We start from the raw sequence: 22,904 nt of genomic DNA on the forward strand, positions 1-22,904 counted from the left end.
ACAGGGCTACAGGGAGACAGGATGGACAGCTGATCGTCCTCGCAGTGGCAGACCACGTGTAACAACACCTGCACAGGATCGGTACATCCGAACATCACACCTGTGGGACAGGTACAGGATGGTAACAACAACTGCCCGAGTTACACCGGGAACACACAATCCCTCCATCAGTGCTCAGACTGTCCACAATAGGCTGAGAGAGGCTGGACTGAGGGCTTGTAGGCCTGTTGTAAGGCAGATCGTCACCAGACATCAACAGCAACAACGTCGCCTATGGGCACAAATCCACCGTCGCTGGACCAGACACAACTTTCAAAAAGTGCTCTTCTCTGATGAGTCGCGGTTTTGTCTCACCAGGGGTGATGGTCGGATTTGTGTTTATCGTCGAAGGAATGAGCGTTACACCGAGGCCTGTACTCTGGAGAAGGATCGATTTGGAGGTGGAGGGTCCGTCGTGGTCTGTGGCGGTGTGTCACAGGATCATCAGACTGAGTTTGTTGTCATTGCAGGCAATCTCAACGCTGTGCGTTACAGGGAAGACATCCTCCTCCCTCATGTGGTACCCTTCCTGCAGGCTCATCTTGACACGACTCTCCAGCATGACAATACCACCAGCCATACTGCTCGTTCTGTGCGCGATTTCCTGCAAGACAGGAATGTCAGTTTTCTGCCATGGCCATTGAAGAGCCCGGATCTCAATCCCATTGAGCACGTCTGGGACCTGTTGGATCGGAGGGTAAGGGCTAGGGCCATTCCCCCCAGAAATGTCCGGGAACTTGCAGGTGCCTTGGTGGAAGAGTGGGGTAACATATCACAGCAAGAACGGTCAAATCTGGTGCAGTCCATGAGGAGGAGATGCACGGTACTTAATGCAGCTGGTGGCCACACCAGATACTGACTGTTACTTTTGATTTTGACCCCCCCCCTCTTTGTTCAGGGACACATTATTAAATTTCTGTTAGCCACATGTCTGTGGAACTTGTTCAGTTTATGTTCATACAAATATTTTACATGTTAAGTTCGATGAAATTAAATGCGGTTGACAATGAGAGGACGTTTATTTTTTTGCTGAGTTTATGTATATATACAAAGGTATGTGGACACCCCTTCAAATGAGTGGATTCTGCTTTTTCAGCCACATATGAAATCATTTACACAGCCATGCAATCTCCATAGACAAATATTGACAATAGAATGGCCTTACTGAAGAACTCAGTGACTTTCAACGTGGCACCATCTTAGGATGCCACCTTTCCAACAACTCAGTTCGTCAAATGTATTTCCTGCTAGAGCTGCCCTGAGCAACTGTAAGTGCTGTTAGGTGAAGTAGAAATGTCTAGGAGCAACAACAGCTCAGCCGAGAAGTGGTAGGCCACTCAAGCTCACAGAACGGGACCGCCGAGTGCTGAAGCGCAAATGGTCTGTCCTCGGGTGCAACACTCCCTACCGAGTTCTAAACTGGCTCTGGAAGCAACGTCAGCACAACAACTGTTCGTCGGGAGCTGCATGAAATGGGTTTCCATGGCCGAGCAGCCGCACACAAGCCTAAGATCACCATGCGCAATGCGTCGGATGGCGATGTGTAAAGCTCGCCGGTTTGACAGATGCCAGGAGAACGCTACCTGCCCCAGTGCCAACTGTAAAGTTTGGTGGAGGAGGAATAATGGTCTAGGGCTGTTTTTCGTGGTTCAGGTTAGGCCCCTTAGTTCCAGTGAAGGGAAATCTTAGCGCTACAGCATACAATAACATTCTAGATGATTCTGTGCTTCCAACTTTGTAGCAACAGTTTGGGGAAGGTCCTTTCCTGTTTCAGCATGACAATGCCCCCGTGCACAAAGCGAGGTCCATACAGAAATGTTTTTTAGAGATTGGTGTGGAAGAACTTGACTGTCCTGGTCAGAGCCCTGACCTCAACCCCCTCAAACACCTTTGGGATGAATTGGAACACTGACTGCAAGCCAGGCCTTATCACCCAACATCAGTGCCCAATCTCACTAATGCTCTTGTGGCTGAATGGAAGCAAGCCCCCGCAGCAACATCTAGTGGAAAGCCTTCCCAGAAGAGTGGAGGCTGTTATAGCAGCAACGTTCCAACATCTAGTGGAAAGCCTTCCCAGAAGAGTGGAGGCTGTTACAGCAGCAATGTTCCAACATTTAGTGGAAAGTCTTTCCAGTAGAGCGGAGGTTGTTACAGCAGCAATGTTCCAACATCTAGTGGAAAGCCTTCCCAGAAGAGTGGAGGCTGTTACAGCAGCAAAGGGGAACCAACTCAATATTAATGCCCATGATTTTGAAATTAGATGTTTGATGAGCAGGTGTTTACATACTTTTGGTCGTGTAGTGTGTATATCTACAGGGCATTTGGAAAGTATTCAGACCATTTGACTTTTTCCACATTTTCCACTTATTCTAAAATGGATGAAATTATAGTTTTTCCTCGAAATTGAGCTCAAGTGCATGCTGTTTCCATTGATCCTCCTTGAGGTGTTTCTACAACTTGATTGGAGTCCACCTGTGTGAAATTCAATTGATTGGACATGATTTGGAAAAGCACTCACCTGTCTATATAAGGTACAACAGTTACAAGAGGTACAAGAGCAAAAACCAAGCCACAAGGTCGAAGGAATTGTCTGTAGAGCTCCGAGACAGGATTGTGTCGAAGCACAGATCTGGAGAAGGGTACCAAAACATTTCTGCAGCATTGAAGGTCCTCAAGAACACAGTGGCCTCCATCATTCTTAAATTGAAGAAGTTTGGAACCACCAAGACTCTTCCTAGAGCTGGTCGCCTGGCCAAACTGAGCAATCGGGAGAGAAGGGCCTTGGTCATGGAGGTGGCCAAAAACCCGATGGTCACTCTGACGGAGCTCAAGAGTTCCTCTGTGGAGATGGGAGAACCTTCCAGAAGGACAACCATCTCTGCAGCACTCCACCAATCAGGCCTTTATGGTAGAGTGGCCAGACGGAAGCCACTCCTACAGCCCGCTTGGAGTTTGCCAAAAGGAACCTAAAGACTCTCAGACCATGAGAAGCAAGATTCTCTGGTCTGATGAAACCAAGATTGAACACTTTGGCCTGAATGCCAAGTGTCACGTCTGGAGGAAACCTGGCACCATCCCTACGGTGAAGCATGGTGGTGGCAGCATCATGCTGTAGGGATGTTTTTTCCGCAGCAGGGACTGGGAGACTAGTCAAGATCGAGGGAAAGATGAACGGAGCAAAGTACAGAGAGATCCTTTATGAAAACCTGCCCCAGAGCGCTCAGCACCTCAGACTGGGGCAAAGATGTTCACTCCAACAGGACAACGACCCTAAGCACACAGCCGAGACAACGCAGGAGTGTTTTCAGGACAAGTCTCCGAATGTCCTTGAGTGGCCCATCCAGTGAACCCAATCGAACATCTCTGGAGAGACTTGAAAATAGCTCTGCAGTGATGCTCCCCATCCAACCTGACAGGGCTTGAGAGGATGTGCGAAGAAGAATGGGAGAATCTTCCTGAATATAGTTGTGCCAAGCTTGTAGCCCCAGAAGACTCAAGGCTGTAATCGCTGCCAAAGGTGCTACAACAAAATACTGAGTAAAGGGTCTGAACACTTATGTAAATGTGATATTTCCATTTTTTTGTTTTTAAAAATTGGCAAAAATTTACAAAAACAAGTTATTGAGTTGTAATTACTGGGTATTGTGTGCAGATTGATGAGGGGTGGGGGACTATTTAATACATTTTAGAATAAACCTGTAACGTAACAAAATGTGGAAAAAGTCAAGGGGTGTGAATACTTTCCAAATGAGCAGTTAGTATTTAAAGAAAATACAGCAAAATCACATGTTTAACTGCACAGGGCCTTTAATGAAGGCATTTCAAGGCAGATATGAATAATACACAAGGCACGCCAACCTCTAACCACTAGGCTACCCTGCCGCCCCATCAACCTGTTTGCTCCAGGGGCCCCCGACACCCCCCGAAAAAATGTATAAATAATAACATGTCCCCACATCCCCTGCGAAATTTTTTCCTATATAACTGTGTAATAGACACCTACATTATTATTGTTAACTTCCTACATCCTCTGCCTTCATGAGGATTTGGACATCAGACACAGGTCAGATGTCAGAGAGCGGGAAACAAATGCGACATTGATAGACGTAGGCTATAGCCAATAAGCAAATAAAGAAACCATAGCATCCAGGAGGAATATACTGCAGTAATCATGTTCTCTGTGGTAATTTCAGAAATGTAATCCCCATAAAATGTTAGTGAACAATTGTTTTAGTTGGATCACATCAAAGACAGTACATTCAATGGAATTGAAATAATTTCTACAAATTATACAATTATTTTAGTGTGATGTGTTATTTTGACCTCGTTGTCCCTTTAAAGAACTACATCTACCAGAAGGAATTGGAGTCACGAGTCATATTCGTAGGGTGATTGAGGGGATTCGATTGATCTTGCCAGGGCGCCCGATTAGAGGTGTTTTAACAGGGTGAAAGTTGATCGCATTAGTTTTGGAACCGGGCTGCCTCTTTGGCATGAGGTCAAAACAACAGTGACGTAATTAAGCACGATGAGTATGGTTAGAAGTGTGTGTATAAATAAACATTTAGGAAAACCCCGCGGTTTTCACATGGAAAAGTGATTTGCCTTCCAAACTGAAACTAGTTTGAAAAAATTCAAACATATATTTGACGGAAAAGGGATTGTATGTTTCTGGACGATGCACTATGCTGACAAAGATTTTTATAAATAAACCAAGATAGACCCACCGCCTGTCGTTTCAAACGGAAACAAATGAGTCATAGTGGGCAGAGCCATAAACGAGCTCGCGAGATTCTATTGGCCCGTTCTAGCACACAGTTGCATATTTCCGTTAGGGAACGCCTACTCTGTAAATTGCGCGTGTGCCATAACTCATTTCGCCTTTGCACTCCTAATCAACGACATTTAAAAAAACGTTGTCTAGGGGTAAAGCCTACTAAACTTGGTCCACTCTATTTGTAACATATTCTAGTTTTGTGAACAGAAAACTGTATTGAGATCAAATGTTTCATCGATGAGAAAATGTGAAGAATATCGGTCAAAATCCACCACGTTATATCTCCTCCCACTGCCGGCCACTTGGCTTCCTCTCACGACCATATTTGCTAGTGATTGGAAATGCCAAGCGGATGCTTTAAAACATATTTATACAATCCGGTGAAATCTCTGTGTCATTGTTCAATCTGAGATGCTGCCTTGTTGACAACATAACCGAGCGGTGCAGATTAGAGACGGGCCGTTTTTTCCCGGTCACGTCTCTGGTGATGGACCAGTACCACACGGTTCAGCATAGTCGTATTGTCTAGTTGAAAATAAATGTCACAGAATCGCACCAATAGCAAACCGCCGTTAAACCCCATCGAAGAAGAAGGAGCACCAATAGCCAACCGACGTTAAACCCCATCGAAGAAGAAGGAGCACCAATAGCCAACCGACGTTAAACCCCATCGAAGAAGAAGGAGCACCAATAGCCAACCGACGTTAAACCCCATCGAAGAAGAAGAAGAAGGAGCACCAATAGCCAACCGCCGTTCAACCCCATAGAAGAAGACGAAGAAGAAGGAGCACCAATAGCCAGAGACCCAAACGGGAAGTGATCTTCAACCAGGATGCACGGGACAACGTGAATGTCAACTAGTGTTTTATAAACTGAATTTAACCGTCGTAATGAAGAAATCGTCTACCTCTTTTGCATTTTAGTAATTGTAGCTCCATATTGCATAATATAGCGTCTGTAACTAAACTATTTTTTTGTTCAACGTCGAAATGTCGAGGCATATAGTAACAATGTTGCCGGCTAATAGGTTGTGGTTGTCTGAAGCAGCTCTTGGAATGTTGCAAAGCCTTCGATATTACTGCCAGGAGACACCCAGAAAGCTCCGAATATGCGAGGCAATCTCAAATTTAGAAGTGGGAACAAAAATCAAAGTGCAGGTATTGTAATTGTGTCTACTGTAGACCGTCATTGTAAATGAAGCATTTCTTCTCAACTGACATGCCTTGTTAAAGGGTAAATAAAGTACGGTCATAAATGAATGAATGAGAAGTGAATGAATGAATGACCCTCAGAGCTCTGTTGCTCAGTGTTCATCACTGCTACTGTCATTTCCAAATATTACATTTGTAACTTCATTTCTGAAAGGTTAATTACAGATTACTGTATTTAGCTATTTCACTCAGGACCGAGTTGGTCAAAGTGTATATTGTAATGTACTGTCCCTCCTGTGGTGAAGAAATGTATTTTCTATGCCTGTGATATGTGGTTGTCCCACCTAACTCTAGCTATCTTAAGATGAATCCTGTAAGTCAGTCTGGATAAGAGTGTCTGCTAAATGACTCAAATGTTGTTTTTTTTAAACGCAGTTGTCATACTTGAGTAAAAGTAAAGATACCTTAATAGAAAATGAGTCAAGTGAAAGTCACCCAGTAAAATACTACTTGAGTAAAAGTCAAAGTATTTGGTTTGAAATATACTGAAGTATCAAAAGTACATTTAATTGCTAAAATATACTTAAGAATCAAAAGTGAAAGTATTAATAAAACCAGACGTCTTTCTGTTTTGTTTACAGGTAGCCAGGTATCCAACACGTATCATTTACAGTGTGTGTGAATTGGACCATTTTACTGTCCTGCTAAACATTCAAAATGTAATGAGTTATTTTGGGTGTCAAGGAAAATGTACGGAGTATAAAGTACTTTATTTTCTCTTGGAATGTAGTGAAGTAAAAGTGGTCAAAATATCAAAAGTGAAGTACAGATACCCCCCAAAAATGACTTAAGTAGTACTATTTTTACTATTTTTACTTTTAAGTACTTTACACCACTGTGTCCCCCTGATATCCTATGGCTGAGCTGGTCAAAGTCTATAATGTGGCCTCCCGGGTGGCGCAGTGGTCTAAGGCACTGCATCGCAGCGCTAGCTGTGCCACCAGAGACTCTAGGGATATCCTTGTCTCATCGCGCATCAGCGACTCCTGTGGCGGGCCGGGCGCAGCGCTAACCAAGGTCGCCAGGTGCACGGTGTTTCCTCCGACACATTGGTGCGGCTGGCTTCCGGGTTGGATGCGGGCTGTGTTAAGAAGCAGTGTGGCTTGGCTGGGTTGTGTTTCGGAGGGCGCATGACTTTCGACCGTCGTCTCTCCCGGGAGTTGTAGCGATGAGACAAGATAGTAACTACTAATAATTGGATACTATGAAATTGGGGAGAAAAAGGGGATAAAATTCAACAGAAAAAGTATAGAATGTACTGTAATATACGTTCCCTCTGATATCCTAGGGCTGGGTTCGCTCTGTGAGACCCCAGAAGGAGAATCTGTTCCTCCATGTGAATGACGGGAGCTCCCTTCAGTCTCTACAGGTAGTGGCCAGCTCAGAGCTCAACCACAGGTGAGGACGTACCTGTAGGCTACCTTTTATTATAGCACCCTCTTCCCTGTATAGTGCACTACTTTAGACCAGGGCCCATAGCACCCTCTTCCCTGTATAGTGCACTACTTTAGACCAGGGCCCATAGCACCCTCTTCCCTGTATAGTGCACTACTTTAGACCAGGGCCCATAGCACCCTCTTCCCTGTATAGTGCACTACTTTAGACCAGGGCCTCTTCCCTGTATAGTGTACTACTTTAGACCAGGGCCCATAGCACCCTCTTCCCTGTATAGTACACTACTTTAGACCAGGGCCTCTTCCCTGTATAGTGCACTACTTTAGACCAGGGCCTCTTCCCTGTATAGTGTACTACTTTAGACCAGGGCCCATAGCACCCTCTTCCCTGTATAGTGCACTACTTTAGACCAGGGCCCATAGCACCCTCTTCCCTGTATAGTGCACTACTTTAGACCAGGGCCCATAGCACCCTCTTCCCTTCGGGGTGAAGTGACTTGTGTAGTTATATGATATATTACTATACCTGTCATGAGTATTTTTCATTGGCTTGATTATCACTTCTCTGTTCTTTCCTGGTTGGTTCTTCTTCTCCAGACTGCTGACGTTTGGGAGTGCTGTGGAGATCTCAGGAAGCCTGGTCACGAGTCCCAGCCGCAAGCAGGACGTGGAACTGCAGGCTGACCAGATAGATGTGGTTGGAGAATGTAACCCTGTGGTAAATATAGAAACTGATAGATGTGGTTGGAGAATGTAAATATATAACCAGATAGATGTGGTTGGATAATGTAAATATATAACCAGATAGATGTAGTTGGAGAATGTAAATATATAACCAGATAGATGTGGTTGGAGAATGTAAATATATAACCTGATAGATGTGGTTGGAGAATGTAAATATATAACCTGATAGATGTGGTTAGAGAATGTAAATATATAACCTGATAGATGTGGTTGGAGAATGTAAATATATAACCTGATAGATGTGGTTGGAGAATGTAACCCTGTGGTAAATATATAACCAGATAGATGTGGTTGGAGAATGTAAATATATAACCTGATAGATGTGGTTGGAGAATGTAAATATATAACCTGATAGATGTGGTTGGAGAATGTAAATATATAACCAGATAGATGTGGTTGGAGAATGTAAATATATAACCTGATAGATGTGGTTGGAGAATGTAAATATATAACCTGATAGATGTGGTTGGAGAATGTAAATATATAACCAGATAGATGTTGTTGGAGAATGGAAATATATAACCAGATAGATGTGGTTGGAGAATGTAAATATATAACCAGATAGATGTGGTTGGAGAATGTAAATATATAACCAGATAGATGTGGTTGGAGAATGTAAATATATAACCAGATAGATGTGGTTGGAGAATGTAACACTGGTAAATATATAACCTGATAGATGTGGTTGGATAATGTAAATATATAACCAGATAGATGTGGTTGGAGAATGTAAATATATAACCTGATAGATGTTGTTGGAGAATGGAAATATATAACCAGATAGATGTGGTTGGAGAATGTAAATATATAACCAGATAGATGTGGTTGGAGAATGTAAATATATAACCAGATAGATGTGGTTGGAGAATGTAACACTGGTAAATATATAACCTGATAGATGTGGTTGGATAATGTAAATATATAACCTGATAGATGTGGTTGGAGAATGTAAATATATAACCAGATAGATGTGGTTGGAGAATGTAAATATATAACCTGATAGATGTGGTTGGAGAATGTAACACTGGTAAATATATAACCTGATAGATGTGGTTGGATAATGTAAATATATAACCAGATAGATGTGGTTGGAGAATGTAAATATATAACCTGATAGATGTGGTTGGAGAATGTAACCCTGTGGTAAATATATAACCTGATAGATGTGGTTGGAGAATGTAAATATATAACCTGATAGATGTGGTTGGAGAATGTAAATATATAACCTGATAGATGTGGTTGGAGAATGTAAATATATAACCAGATAGATGTGGTTGGAGAATGTAAATATATAACCAGATAGATGTGGTTGGAGAATGTAAATATATAACCTGATAGATGTGGTTGGAGAATGTAAATATATAACCAGATAGATGTGGTTGGAGAATGTAAATATATAACCTGATAGATGTGGTTGGAGAATGTAAATATATAACCTGATAGATGTGGTTGGAGAATGTAAATATATAACCAGATCGATGTGGTTGGAGAATGTAAATATATAACCTGATAGATGTGGTTGGAGAATGTAAATATATAACCAGATAGATGTGGTTGGAGAATGTAACCCTGTGGTAAATATATAACCAGATAGATGTGGTTGGAGAATGTAAATATATAACCAGATAGATGTGGTTGGAGAATGTAACCCTGTGGTAAATATATAACCTGATAGATTTGTTTGGAGAATGTAAATATATAACCTGATAGATGTGGTTGGAGAATGTAAATATATAACCAGATAGATGTGGTTGGAGAATGTAAATATATAACCTGATAGATGTGGTTGGAGAATGTAAATATATAACCTGATAGATGTGGTTGGAGAATGTAACCCTGTGGTAAATATATAACCTGATAGATGTGGTTGGATAATGTAAATATATAACCTGATAGATGTGGTTGGAGAATGTAAATATATAACCAGATAGATGTGGTTGGAGAATGTAAATATATAACCAGATAGATGTGGTTGGAGAATGTAAATATATAACCAGATAGATGTGGTTGGAGAATGTAAATATATAACCAGATAGATGTGGTTGGAGAATGTAACCCTGTGGTAAATATATAACCAGATAGATGTGGTTGGAGAATGTAAATATATAACCAGATAGATGTGGTTGGAGAATGTAAATATATAACCTGATAGATGTGGTTGGAGAATGTAACCCTGTGGTAAATATATAACCAGATAGATGTGGTTGGAGAATGTAAATATATAACCAGATAGATGTGGTTGGAGAATGTAAATATATAACCAGATAGATGTGGTTGGAGAATGTAAATATATAACCTGATAGATGTGGTTGGAGAATGTAAATATATAACCAGATAGATGTGGTTGGAGAATGTAAATATATATCCAGATAGATGTGGTTGGAGAATGTAACCCTGTGGTAAATATATAACCAGATAGATGTGGTTGGAGAATGTAAATATATAACCTGATAGATGTGGTTGGAGAATGTAAATATATAACCAGATAGATGTGGTTGGAGAATGTAAATATATAACCTGATAGATGTGGTTGGAGAATGTAAATATATAACCTGATAGATGTGGTTGGAGAATGTAACCCTGTGGTAAATATATAACCTGATAGATGTGGTTGGAGAATGTAAATATATAACCTGATAGATGTGGTTGGAGAATGTAAATATATAACCAGATAGATGTGTTTGGATAATGTAAATATATAACCTGATAGATGTGGTTGGAGAATGTAAATATATAACCTGATAGATGTGGTTGGAGAATGTAAATATATAACCTGATAGATGTGGTTGGAGAATGTAAATATATAACCTGATAGATGTGGTTGGAGAATGTAAATATATAACCTGATAGATGTGGTTGGAGAATGTAAATATATAACCTGATAGATGTGGTTGGAGAATATAACCCTGTGGTAAATATATAACCAGATAGATGTGGTTGGATAATGTAAATATATAACCAGATAGATGTGGTTGGAGAATGTAAATATATAACCAGATAGATGTGGTTGGAGAATGTAACCCTGTGGTAAATATATAACCAGATAGATGTGGTTGGAGAATGTAAATATATAACCTGATAGATGTGGTTGGAGAATGTAACCCTGTGGTAAATATAGAACCTGATAGATGTGGTTGGAGAATGTAAATATATAACCAGATAGATATGGTTGGAGAATGTAAATATATAACCAGATAGATGTGGTTGGATAATGTAAATATATAACCTGATAGATGTGGTTGGAGAATGTAAATATATAACCAGATAGATGTGGTTGGAGAATGTAAATATATAACCAGATAGATGTGGTTGGAGAATGTATAATATCTGTTGTTGCAGGACTTCCCCTTTAAGATCAAGGAGAAACATGGTCTGGAATACATCCGTCAGTTTCCTCACCTGAGGTGTAAAACCAACGCCTTCAGTTCCCTGCTGAGAATACGCAGCGAAGCCACCACTGCTATACAGCAATATTTCAAGGTGAGATAAGACCAATGTTAGACCAGTAGACTAGAATATCAATCAAATGGATTTATAAAGCCCTTCTAAAACCCCAAACAGCAAGCAAGGCAGGTGTAGAAGCACGGTGGCTAGGATAAACTCTAGAAACCTAGAGAGGAACCAGGCTATGAGGGGTGGCCAGTTCTCTTCTGGCTGTGCCGGGTGGAGATTATAAACCTAGAGAGGAACCAGGCTATGAGGGGTGGCCTGGTGGAGATAATAATAATCACAGTAGTTGTCGAGGGTGCAACAGGTCAGCACCTCAGGAGTAAATGTCAGTTGGCTTTTCATAGCCGATCATTAAGAGTATCTCTACCACTCCTGCTGTCTCTAGAGAGTTGAAAACAGCAGGTCTGGGACAGGTAGCACTTTCCGGTGAACAGGTCAGCACCTCAGGAGTAAATGTCAGTTGGCTTTTCATAGCCGATCATTAAGAGTATCTCTACCACTCCTGCTGTCTCTAGAGAGTTGAAAACAGCAGGTCTGGGACAGGTAGCACTTTCCGGTGAACAGGTCAGCACCTCAGGAGTAAATGTCAGTTGGCTTTTCATAGAATATCATTGTTATACCAACTCATATCCTTTTCACACTACTGTCCCAAGCCAGGCTTTGCTGGGCTGGTCTGGCTAGCCTTCTCATCCACCGTTGGTGCTAGAACCATGTCGGGAAGTACAATATCCAAGCTGACCCAATAGTGTGAAATGTCATTGTTGCAGGAGAAGGGCTGTATTCAGGTCCACACCCCAGTCTGGATGATAATGTCAGTGTTGTTGTTGTTGTTGTTGGATGATAATGTCAGTGTTGTTGTTGTTGGATGATAATGTCAGTGTTGTTGTTGTTGCAGGAGAAGGGCTGTATTCAGGTCCACACCCCAGTCCAGATGATAATGTCAGTGTTGTTGTTGGATGATAATGTCAGTGTTGTTGTTGTTGGATGATAATGTCAGTGTTGCTGTTGTTGCAGGAGAAGGGCTTTATTCAGGTCCACACCCCAGTCCTCACCTCTAATGACTGTGAAGGGGCAGGAGAGCTCTTCCAGGTTGAGGTGAGCTCTGTCTGTCAGAGAATTTCAATTCTGATCTGTCTGTCAGAGAATTACAATTCTGATCTGTCTGTCAGATAATTACAATTCTGATCTGTCTGTCAGAGAATTACAATTCTGATCTGTCTGTCAGAGAATTACAATTCTGATCTGTCTGTCAGAGAATTACAATTCTGATCTGTCTGTCAGAGAATTACAATTCTGATCTGTCTGTCAAGAGAATTACAATTCTGATCTGTCTGTCAGAGAATTACAATTCTGATCTGTCTGTCAAGAGAATTACAATTCTGATCTGTCTGTCAGAGAATTACAATTCTGATCTGTCTGTCAGAGAATTACAATTCTGATCTGTCTGTCAGAGAATTACAATTCTGATCTGTCTGTCAGAGAATTACAATTCTGATCTGTCTGTCAGAGAATTACAATTCTGATCTGTCTGTCAGAGAATTACAATTCTGATCTGTCTGTCAGAGAATTACAATTCTGATCTGTCTGTCAAGAGAATTACAATTCTGGTCTGTCCGTCAACAAAATGGTGCAGTAAATAAAGCCTCATCATAATAATGACAATACTTGGGACTTGTGGAGCAGTTTCGTATGACCATCTAGTTGTTATTGTTAAGAGAAGGATTAATGTGTCTTCTATCTTCCCTCAGCCTGCAGGTCAGGAGAAGAACCAGGATGAGGAAGGGCACCAACACTTCTTCTCTGTCCCAGCGTACCTGACTGTCTCTGGGCAGCTGCATCTGGAGGTCATGGCTGGGTGAGGAGATACTGGAACTCAGTACCATGCTTTAATTCAGTCAGTCTTTTGGTCACTCACTCACTCAGTCACTCACTCACACACCCACCCCGCCCACCCACTCACTCACTCACTCACTCACCCACTCACCCCGCCCGTCCACCCACCCACTCACTCACTCACTCACTCACTCACTCACTCACTCACTCACTCATAAGATCCAGAGAGAGTATTGTACGAATGCAGTATTTATACTTTGTGTGTTCTATGTCTCTTCCAGGGCGTTTCCTGGAGTGTACACTTTTGGACCAACGTTCCGGGCAGAGAACTCTCAGAGCAGACGTCACCTGGCTGAGTTCTACATGGTGGAGGCAGAGATCTCCTTCACACAGTCACTCGAGGATCTAATGAAGGTATGGAATATAAGTCCCCTTATATAAAACGTTTCTAACTTGTAATACTCTACAGTACATGGTGGAGGCAGAGATCTCCTTCACACAGTCACTAGAGCAGTGGTTATCAAACCTCTCCTCGGGAACCCCAGCTGTTCCAAACCTCTCCTCGGGAACCCCAGCTGTTCCAAACCTCTCCTCGGGAACCCCAGCTGTTCCAAACCTCTCCTCGGGAACCCCAGCTGTTCCATATCTCTCCTCGGGAACCCCAGCTGTTCCAAACCTCTCCCTGGGAACCCCAGCTGTTCCAAACCTCTCCTCGGGAACCCCAGCTGTTCCAAACCTCTCCTCGGGAACCCCAGCTGTTCCAAACAACTCCTCTGGAACCCCAGCCATTCCAAACCTCTCCTCTGGAACCCCAGCTGTTCCATATCTCTCCTCTGGAACCCCAGCTGTTCCAAACCTCTCCCTGGGAACCCCAGCTGTTCCAAACCTCTCCCTGGGAACCCCAGCTGTTCCAAACCTCTCCCTGGGAACCCCAGCTGTTCCAAACCTCTCCTCGGGAACCCCAGCTGTTCCAAACCTCTCCCTGGGAACCCCAGCTGTTCCAAACCTCTCCCTGGGAACCCCAGCTGTTCCATATCTCTCCTCGGGAACCCCAGCTGTTCCAAACCTCTCCCTGGGAACCCCAGCTGTTCCAAACCTCTCCTCGGGAACCCCAGCTGTTCCAAACCTCTCCTCGGGAACCCCAGCTGTTCCAAACAACTCCTCTGGAACCCCAGCCATTCCAAACCTCTCCTCTGGAACCCCAGCTGTTCCATATCTCTCCTCTGGAACCCCAGCTGTTCCAAACCTCTCCCTGGGAACCCCAGCTGTTCCAAACCTCTCCCTGGGAACCCCAGCTGTTCCAAACCTCTCCTCGGGAACCCCAGCTGTTCCAAACCTCTCCCTGGGAACCCCAGCTGTTCCAAACCTCTCCCTGGGAACCCCAGCTGTTCCAAACCTCTCCCTGGGAACCCCAGCTGTTCCAAACCTCTCCCTGGGAACCCCAGCTGTTCCATATCTCTCCTCGGGAACCCCCAGCTGTTCCAAACCTCTCCTCGGGAACCCCAGCTGTTCCATATCTCTCCTCGGGAACCCCCAGCTGTTCCAAACCTCTCCTCGGGAACCCCAGCTGTTCCAAACCTCTCCTCGGGAACCCCAGCTGTTCCAAACCTCTCCTCGGGAACCCAGCTGTTCCATGTATTTGAACTATTCCAGAGCTAGCACACCTGATTCAACTTGTCAACTAATTATCAAAAACCTTGACTACTTGGATCTGGTGAGCTAGTTCAGGGTTTCAACAAAATTGTGAAACGTCTGGGGGTCCCGAGGAGAGATTTGGAACGGCTGGTGGTCCCAGAGGAGAGGTTTGATTAGGCTGGGGGTCCCGAGGAGAGGTTTGATACGGCTGGGGGTCCCTGAGGAGAGATTTGATACGGCTGGGGGTCCCCGAGGAGAGATTTGGAACAGCTCTGGCTCCCATCAGTTTGATCCAGTGTTGATATATGGTCTCCTTCTAGACCTGATTGACTAAATGACTCTGCATTAACTTGTGTCCTAGTCCCAATTGACTAAATTCATCAGCATTACCCAGTCTCCTTCTAGACCTGACTAAATGACTCTGCATTAACTCCTTCTAGACCTGACTACATGACTCTGCATTAACTCCTTCTAGACCTGACTAAATGACTCGGCATTAACTCGTGTCCTTCCCTCTTCAGGTGATGGAAGACTTGTTCAGGTCTACAACAGAACATCTCCTATCTCAGTGTCCTGAAGATGTGGCTTTATATCACAAACATGTGTCACCTGGATATAGGGTGAGACACCAGAAAATATCTAAAACGCAATACCATGCATATTTTCTGAACATATTGAATGAACCTTGAACTCCCCCCCCCTCCACACACACACACACACCCTATTGACCTAAATTAGAGATTATTCTGTTTTCTCTCTTTCTCCCAAGGACTATGTGGATCTAATGATGAAGAAGAGGTTCAATGTGTAAGTGTGTGTCATGATTACGCAAGCTTTAATGTGTCCCAAATGTCTCCCTATTCCCTACATAGTGCACTAATTTTGACCAGGACCCATAGGGTAGTAGTGCACTGTATAGGGAATAGGATGCCTTATGGGTCATGTCTCACCTCTACAAATCTAAATCAACTCAAATGTCACATAAACAACAGGTGTGGACTAACAGTGTAATGCTGACTGAAGGGTCCTTGGTAAACAGCAGGTGTAGACTAACAGTGTAATGCTTGGTAAACAACAGGTGTGGACTAACAGTGTAATGCTTGGTAAACAACAGATGTGGACTAACAGTGAAATGCTGACTGATGGGTCCTTGGTAAACAACAGGTGTAGACTAACAGTGAAATGCTGACTGATGGGTCCTTGGTAAACAACAGGTGTAGACTAACAGTGAAATGCTGACTGATGGGTCCTTGGTAAACAACAGGTGTGGACTAACAGTGAAATGCTGACTGAAGGGTCCTTGGTAAACAACAGGTGTAGACTAACAGTGAAATGCTGACTGACTAGTCATTGGTAAACAACAGGTGTAGACTAACAGTGAAATGCTGACTGATGGGTCCTTGGTAAACAACAGGTGTAGACTAACAGTGAAATGCTGACTGATGGGTCATTGGTAAACAACAGGTGTGGACTAACAGTGTAATGCTTGGTAAACAACAGGTGTGGACTAACAGTGTAATGCTGACTGACTGATGGGTCCTTGGTAAACAACAGGTGTAGACTAACAGTGAAATGCTGACTGATGGGTCCTTGGTTAACAACAGGTGTAGACTAACAGTGAAATGCTGACTGATGGGTCCTTGGTAAACAACAGGTGTAGACTAACAGTGAAATGCTGACTGATGGGTCCTTGGTAAACAACAGGTGTGGACTAACAGTGAAATGCTGACTGAAGGGTCCTTGGTAAACAACAGGTGTAGACTAACAGTGAAATGCTGACTGACTAGTCATTGGTAAACAACAGGTGTAGACTAACAGTGAAATGCTGACTGATGGGTCCTTGGTAAACAACAGGTGTAGACTAACAGTGAAATGCTGACTGATGGGTCCTTGGTAAACAACAGGTGTAGACTAACAGTGAAATGCTGACTGATGGGTCCTTGGTAAACAACAGGTGTAGACTAACAGTGAAATGCTGACTGATGGGTCCTTGGTAAACAACAGGTGTGGACTAACAGTGAAATGCTGACTGATGGGTCCTTGGTAAACAACAGGTGTGGACTAACAGTGTAATGCTGACTGACTGAAGGGTCCTTGGTAAACAACAGGTGTAGACTAACAGTGAAATGCTGACTGATGGGTCCTTGGTAAACAACAGGTGTAGACTAACAGTGAAATGCTGACTGATGGGTCATTGGTAAACAACAGGTGTGGACTAACAGTGTAATGCTTGGTAAACAACAGGTGTGGACTAACAGTGTAATGCTGACTGACCGATGGGTCCTTGGTAAACAACAGGTGTAGACTAACAGTGAAATGCTGACTGATGGGTCCTTGGTAAACAACAGGTGTAGACTAACAGTGTAATGCTTGGTAAACAACAGGTGTGGACTAACAGTGTAATGCTTGGTAAACAACAGGTGTGGACTAACAGTGTAATGCTTGGTAAACAACAGGTGTGGACTAACAGTGAAATGCTGACTGATGGGTCCTTGGTAAACAACAGGTGTAGACTAACAGTGAAATGCTGACTGATGGGTCCTTGGTAAACAACAGGTGTAGACTAACAGTGAAATGCTGACTGATGGGTCCTTGGTAAACAACAGGTGTGGACTAACAGTGAAATGCTGACTGAAGGGTCCTTGGTAAACAACAGGTGTAGACTAACAGTGAAATGCTGACTGACTAGTCATTGGTAAACAACAGGTGTAGACTAACAGTGAAATGCTGACTGATGGGTCCTTGGTAAACAACAGGTGTAGACTAACAGTGAAATGCTGACTGATGGGTCATTGGTAAACAACAGGTGTGGACTAACAGTGTAATGCTTGGTAAACAACAGGTGTGGACTAACAGTGTAATGCTGACTGACTGATGGGTCCTTGGTAAACAACAGGTGTAGACTAACAGTGAAATGCTGACTGATGGGTCCTTGGTAAACAACAGGTGTAGACTAACAGTGAAATGCTGACTGATGGGTCATTGGTAAACAACAGGTGTGGACTAACAGTGTAATGCTTGGTAAACAACAGGTGTGGACTAACAGTGTAATGCTGACTGACTGATGGGTCCTTGGTAAACAACAGGTGTAGACTAACAGTGAAATGCTGACTGATGGGTCCTTGGTAAACAACAGGTGTAGACTAACAGTGAAATGCTGACTGATGGGTCCTTGGTAAACAACAGGTGTAGACTAACAGTGAAATGCTGACTGATGGGTCCTTGGTAAACAACAGGTGTAGACTAACAGTGTAATGCTGACTGATGGGTCCTTGGTAAACAACAGGTGTGGACTAACAGTGTAATGCTTGGTAAACAACAGGTGTGGACTAACAGTGAAATGCTGACTGATGGGTCCTTGGTAAACAACAGGTGTAGACTAACAGTGAAATGCTGACTGATGGGTCCTTGGTAAACAACAGGTGTAGACTAACAGTGAAATGCTGACTGATGGGTCCTTGGTAAACAACAGGTGTGGACTAACAGTGAAATGCTGACTGAAGGGTCCTTGGTAAACAACAGGTGTAGACTAACAGTGAAATGCTGACTGACTAGTCATTGGTAAACAACAGGTGTAGACTAACAGTGAAATGCTGACTGATGGGTCCTTGGTAAACAACAGGTGTAGACTAACAGTGAAATGCTGACTGATGGGTCATTGGTAAACAACAGGTGTGGACTAACAGTGTAATGCTTGGTAAACAACAGGTGTGGACTAACAGTGTAATGCTGACTGACTGATGGGTCCTTGGTAAACAACAGGTGTAGACTAACAGTGAAATGCTGACTGATGGGTCCTTGGTTAACAACAGGTGTAGACTAACAGTGAAATGCTGACTGATGGGTCCTTGGTAAACAACAGGTGTAGACTAACAGTGAAATGCTGACTGATGGGTCATTGGTAAACAACAGGTGTGGACTAACAGTGTAATGCTTGGTAAACAACAGGTGTGGACTAACAGTGTAATGCTGACTGACTGATGGGTCCTTGGTAAACAACAGGTGTAGACTAACAGTGAAATGCTGACTGATGGGTCCTTGGTAAACAACAGGTGTAGACTAACAGTGAAATGCTGACTGATGGGTCCTTGGTAAACAACAGGTGTAGACTAACAGTGTAATGCTGACTGATGGGTCCTTGGTAAACAACAGGTGTGGACTAACAGTGTAATGCTTGGTAAACAACAAGTGTGGACTAACAGTGAAATGCTGACTGATGGGTCTTTGATACACAACAGGTGTGGACTAACAGTGTAATGCTTGGTAAACAACAGGTGTAGACTAACAGTGTAATGCTGACTGACTGATGGGTCCTTGGTAAACAGCAATGCAGAGTTAAAGATACCAATGAAGAAGACATAATATAAATATTGACATGAGGAGTAAATACAGTGAATAACAAAACTATTCACAATTATTATTCAGACTCTTTGACTTTTTCCACATGTAAATTACATTACAGGCTTATTCTACAATTGATCAAATAAATGTTTTTCCTCATAAATCTACACTCAATACCCCATATTGACAAATCAAAAACAGGATTTTAGAAGTGTTTGCAAATTTATATATATATTAAAAAAAATGAAATATCTTTTTTTACATAAGTATTCAGACCCTTTGCTATGAGACTCAATATTGGGCTCAGGTGCATCCTGTTTCCATTGATCATCCTTGAGATGTTTCTACAACTTGATTGGAGTCCACCTGCAGTAAAGTCAATTGATTGGACATGATTTGGAAAGGCACACACCTGTCTATATAAGGTCCCACAGTTGACAGTGCATCAGAGCAAATACCAGGCCATGAGGTTGAAGGAATTGTCCGTAGAGCTCCGAGACAGGATTGTGTCGAGGCGCAGATCTGGGGAAGGGTACCAAAACATTTCTGCAGCATTGAAGGTCCCCAAGAACACAGTGGCCTCCATCATTTTTAAATGGAAGATGTTTGGAACCACCAAGACTCTTCCTAGAACTGGCCGCCCGGCCAAACTGAGCAATCGGGGGAGAAGGGCCTTGGTCAGCGAGTTGACCAAGAACCCGATGGTCACTCTGACAGAGCTCCAGAGTTATTTCCGAATGTATTCTATATTTAGAGCCAAATCCCTGTAATGGTTAGAGAATATCTAATTTCAAGTGTTATTGAAGTGTTGTGGTTGCAGCTTCACCTTCCACATCTAAAGCCTTTTATTGTGGGGTGTTGCTATATACCAAATGCTAACAGTCTGTATCTAAATAATATATGTGAAATGCTTCGTAGTGTATGTGATATAAACAGAGAGGTCTACTTTCTTGGGGACCTGAATATTATAATATGGTTTTCATCAAGCTGTCCGCTCAACAGGAAGCTTCTCACTGTAACCAGTGTCTGTAATCTGGTTCAGGTTATTAATCAACCCACTCAACAGGAAGCTTCTCACTGTAACCAGTGTCTGTAATCTGGTTCAGGTTATTAATCAACCTACCAGGGTGTTTACAAACACTACAGGAACAAGATCATCTACATGTATCGATCACATCTTTACCAATACTGTAGAACGTTGTTCTAAACCTGTATCTGAACCCATTGGATGCAGTGATAACAATATATAGTGGCTATATCCAGGAGATTCAAAGTTTCAACAGCTGGGACTAAAATAGTGTATAAGATATCATACAAAATATTTAGCTGTGACTCTTATGTTAAAAATATTTGTTGATTATTGATAAACATGAACCTGTGAAGAAACGGACTGTTAGAACTGTTGAGGCTCCATGGATTGATGAGGATTTGAAAAACTGTATGGTTGAAAGAGATGGGGCAAAAGGACTGGGAAAATTGCTATCGATCAATAATGACAAACCTCCTGGCATTGACAACTTAGATGGAAAGCTACTGAGGATGGTAGCTGACTCTATAGCCACTCCCATCTGTCATATCTTTAATCTGAGTCTAGAGCAAAGTCTTTGTCCTCAGGCCTGGAGGGAAGCCAAAGTCATTCTGCTACCCAAGAGTGGTAAAGAGGCTTTTACTGGCTCTAACAGCAGACCAATCAGCTTGCTGCCAGCTCTGAACACACTGTTAGAAAAAATGGTGTATGACCAAATACAAAGCTATTTCTCTGTAAACAAATGAACAACAGACTTTCAGCATGCTTATAGAGAAGAGGACGCAACATGTACTGCACTGACACAAATGACTGATTTGAAAGAAATTGATAAAAATAAGATTGTGGGAGCTGTACTGTTAGATTTCAGTGCAGCCTTTGATATTATTGACCTTAAACTGTTGTTGAGAACTTGTGTTGTGGCTTTTCAACCTCTGCCATATTGTGGATTCAGAGCTATCTATCTAATTGAACTCAAAGGGTTTTCTTTAATGGAAGCTTCTCTAATGTCAAACATGTAAAGTGTGGTGTACCACAGGGCAGCTCTCTAGGCCCTCTACTCTTTTATATTTTTACCAATGACCTGCCACTGGCATTAAACAAAGCCTGTGTGTCCATGTATGCTGATGACTCAAGCATATACGAGTCAGCTAATGAAGTCACTGAAACCCTTAACAAAGAATTGCAGTCTGTTTTGGAATTGGTGGCCAGTAATAAACTGGTCCTGAACATCTCTAAAACTAAGAGCAATGTATTTGGTACAAATCATTCATGAAGTTCTAGACCTCAGCTGGATCTGATAATGAATGGTGTGGCTGTTGAACAAGTTGAGGAGACTAAATTACTTGGCATTGCCTTAGATTGGAAACATATAGATTCAACATCAAACATCAAACATCAAAACATATAGATTCAATGGTTGTAAAGATGGGGAGAGGTATGTCCGTAACAAAGAGATGCTCTGCTTTTTTGACACCACACTCCACAAAGCAAGTCCTGCAGCCTCTAGTTTTATCTTATCTTGATTATTGTCCAGTTGTGTGGTCCAGTGCTGAAAGGAAAGACCTAGTTAAAATGCAGCTGGTCCAGAACAGAGCGGCACATCTTGCTCTTAATTGTAATCAGGGGGCTGATATAAATACTATGCATGCCAGTCTCTCTTGGCTAAGAGTTGAGGAGAGACTGACTGCATCAGTACTTCTTTTTTATAAGAAATATTAATGTGTTAAAAATTCCTAATTGTTTGCATAGTCAACTTACACACAGTTCTGACACACACACTTACCCCATCAGACATGCCACCAGGGGTCTTTTCACAGTCCCCAAATCCAGAAAGTGTACAGTATTATACTGAGCCATTACTGCATGGAACTCCCTTCTTCTTCCTTCCATCTCATATTGCTCAAATAAACAGCAAACCTGGTTTCCAAAAAACAGATAAAGCAACACCTCACAGCACAACGCCTCTCCCCTATTTGACCTGGATGGTTTGTGTGTATTTTTTTTATTTCACCTTTATTTAACCAGGTAGGCCAGTTGAGAACACCTTTATTTAACCAGGTAGGCTAGTTGAGAACACCTTTATTTAACCAGGTAGGCCAGTTGAGAACACCTTTATTTAACCAGGTAGGCCAGTTGAGAACACCTTTATTTAACCAGGTAGGCCAGTTGAGAACACCTTTATTTAACCAGGTAGGCCAGTTGAGAACACCTTTATTTAACCAGGTAGGCCAGTTGAGAACACCTTTATTTAACCAGGTAGGCCAGTTGAGAACACCTTTATTTAACCAGGTAGGCCAGTTGAGAACACCTTTATTTAACCAGGTAGGCCAGTTGAGAACACCTTTATTTAACCAGGTAGGCTAGTTGAGAACACCTTTATTTAACCAGGTAGGCCAGTTGAGAACACCTTTATTTAACCAGGTAGGCCTGTTGAGAACACCTTTATTTAACCA

At 42.6% G+C, this 22,904-nt stretch overlaps 1 protein-coding gene across 1 annotated transcript in view; it reads left to right on the forward strand.

Moving 5' to 3' along the window:
• Window positions 1–5,630: 5,630 nt before the first annotated feature.
• The window catches only part of LOC139385683 (asparaginyl-tRNA synthetase 2, mitochondrial), a 36,033-nt gene continuing 18,759 nt past the window's right edge, over window positions 5,631–22,904 (forward strand). Inside the window, exons 1-9 of the mRNA XM_071130952.1 lie at window positions 5,631–5,973; window positions 7,316–7,425; window positions 8,019–8,139; window positions 11,505–11,645; window positions 12,630–12,710; window positions 13,364–13,470; window positions 13,730–13,862; window positions 15,605–15,703; window positions 15,853–15,890. Coding sequence (XP_070987053.1) covers window positions 5,806–5,973; window positions 7,316–7,425; window positions 8,019–8,139; window positions 11,505–11,645; window positions 12,630–12,710; window positions 13,364–13,470; window positions 13,730–13,862; window positions 15,605–15,703; window positions 15,853–15,890 — 998 coding nt within the window. The 5' untranslated portion in view covers window positions 5,631–5,805. The remainder of the gene's footprint in view (window positions 5,974–7,315; window positions 7,426–8,018; window positions 8,140–11,504; window positions 11,646–12,629; window positions 12,711–13,363; window positions 13,471–13,729; window positions 13,863–15,604; window positions 15,704–15,852; window positions 15,891–22,904) is intronic.

The sequence above is a fragment of the Oncorhynchus clarkii genome, chromosome 27, assembly GCF_045791955.1.
Source record: "Oncorhynchus clarkii lewisi isolate Uvic-CL-2024 chromosome 27, UVic_Ocla_1.0, whole genome shotgun sequence".
Lineage (NCBI taxonomy): Eukaryota > Metazoa > Chordata > Actinopteri > Salmoniformes > Salmonidae > Oncorhynchus > Oncorhynchus clarkii.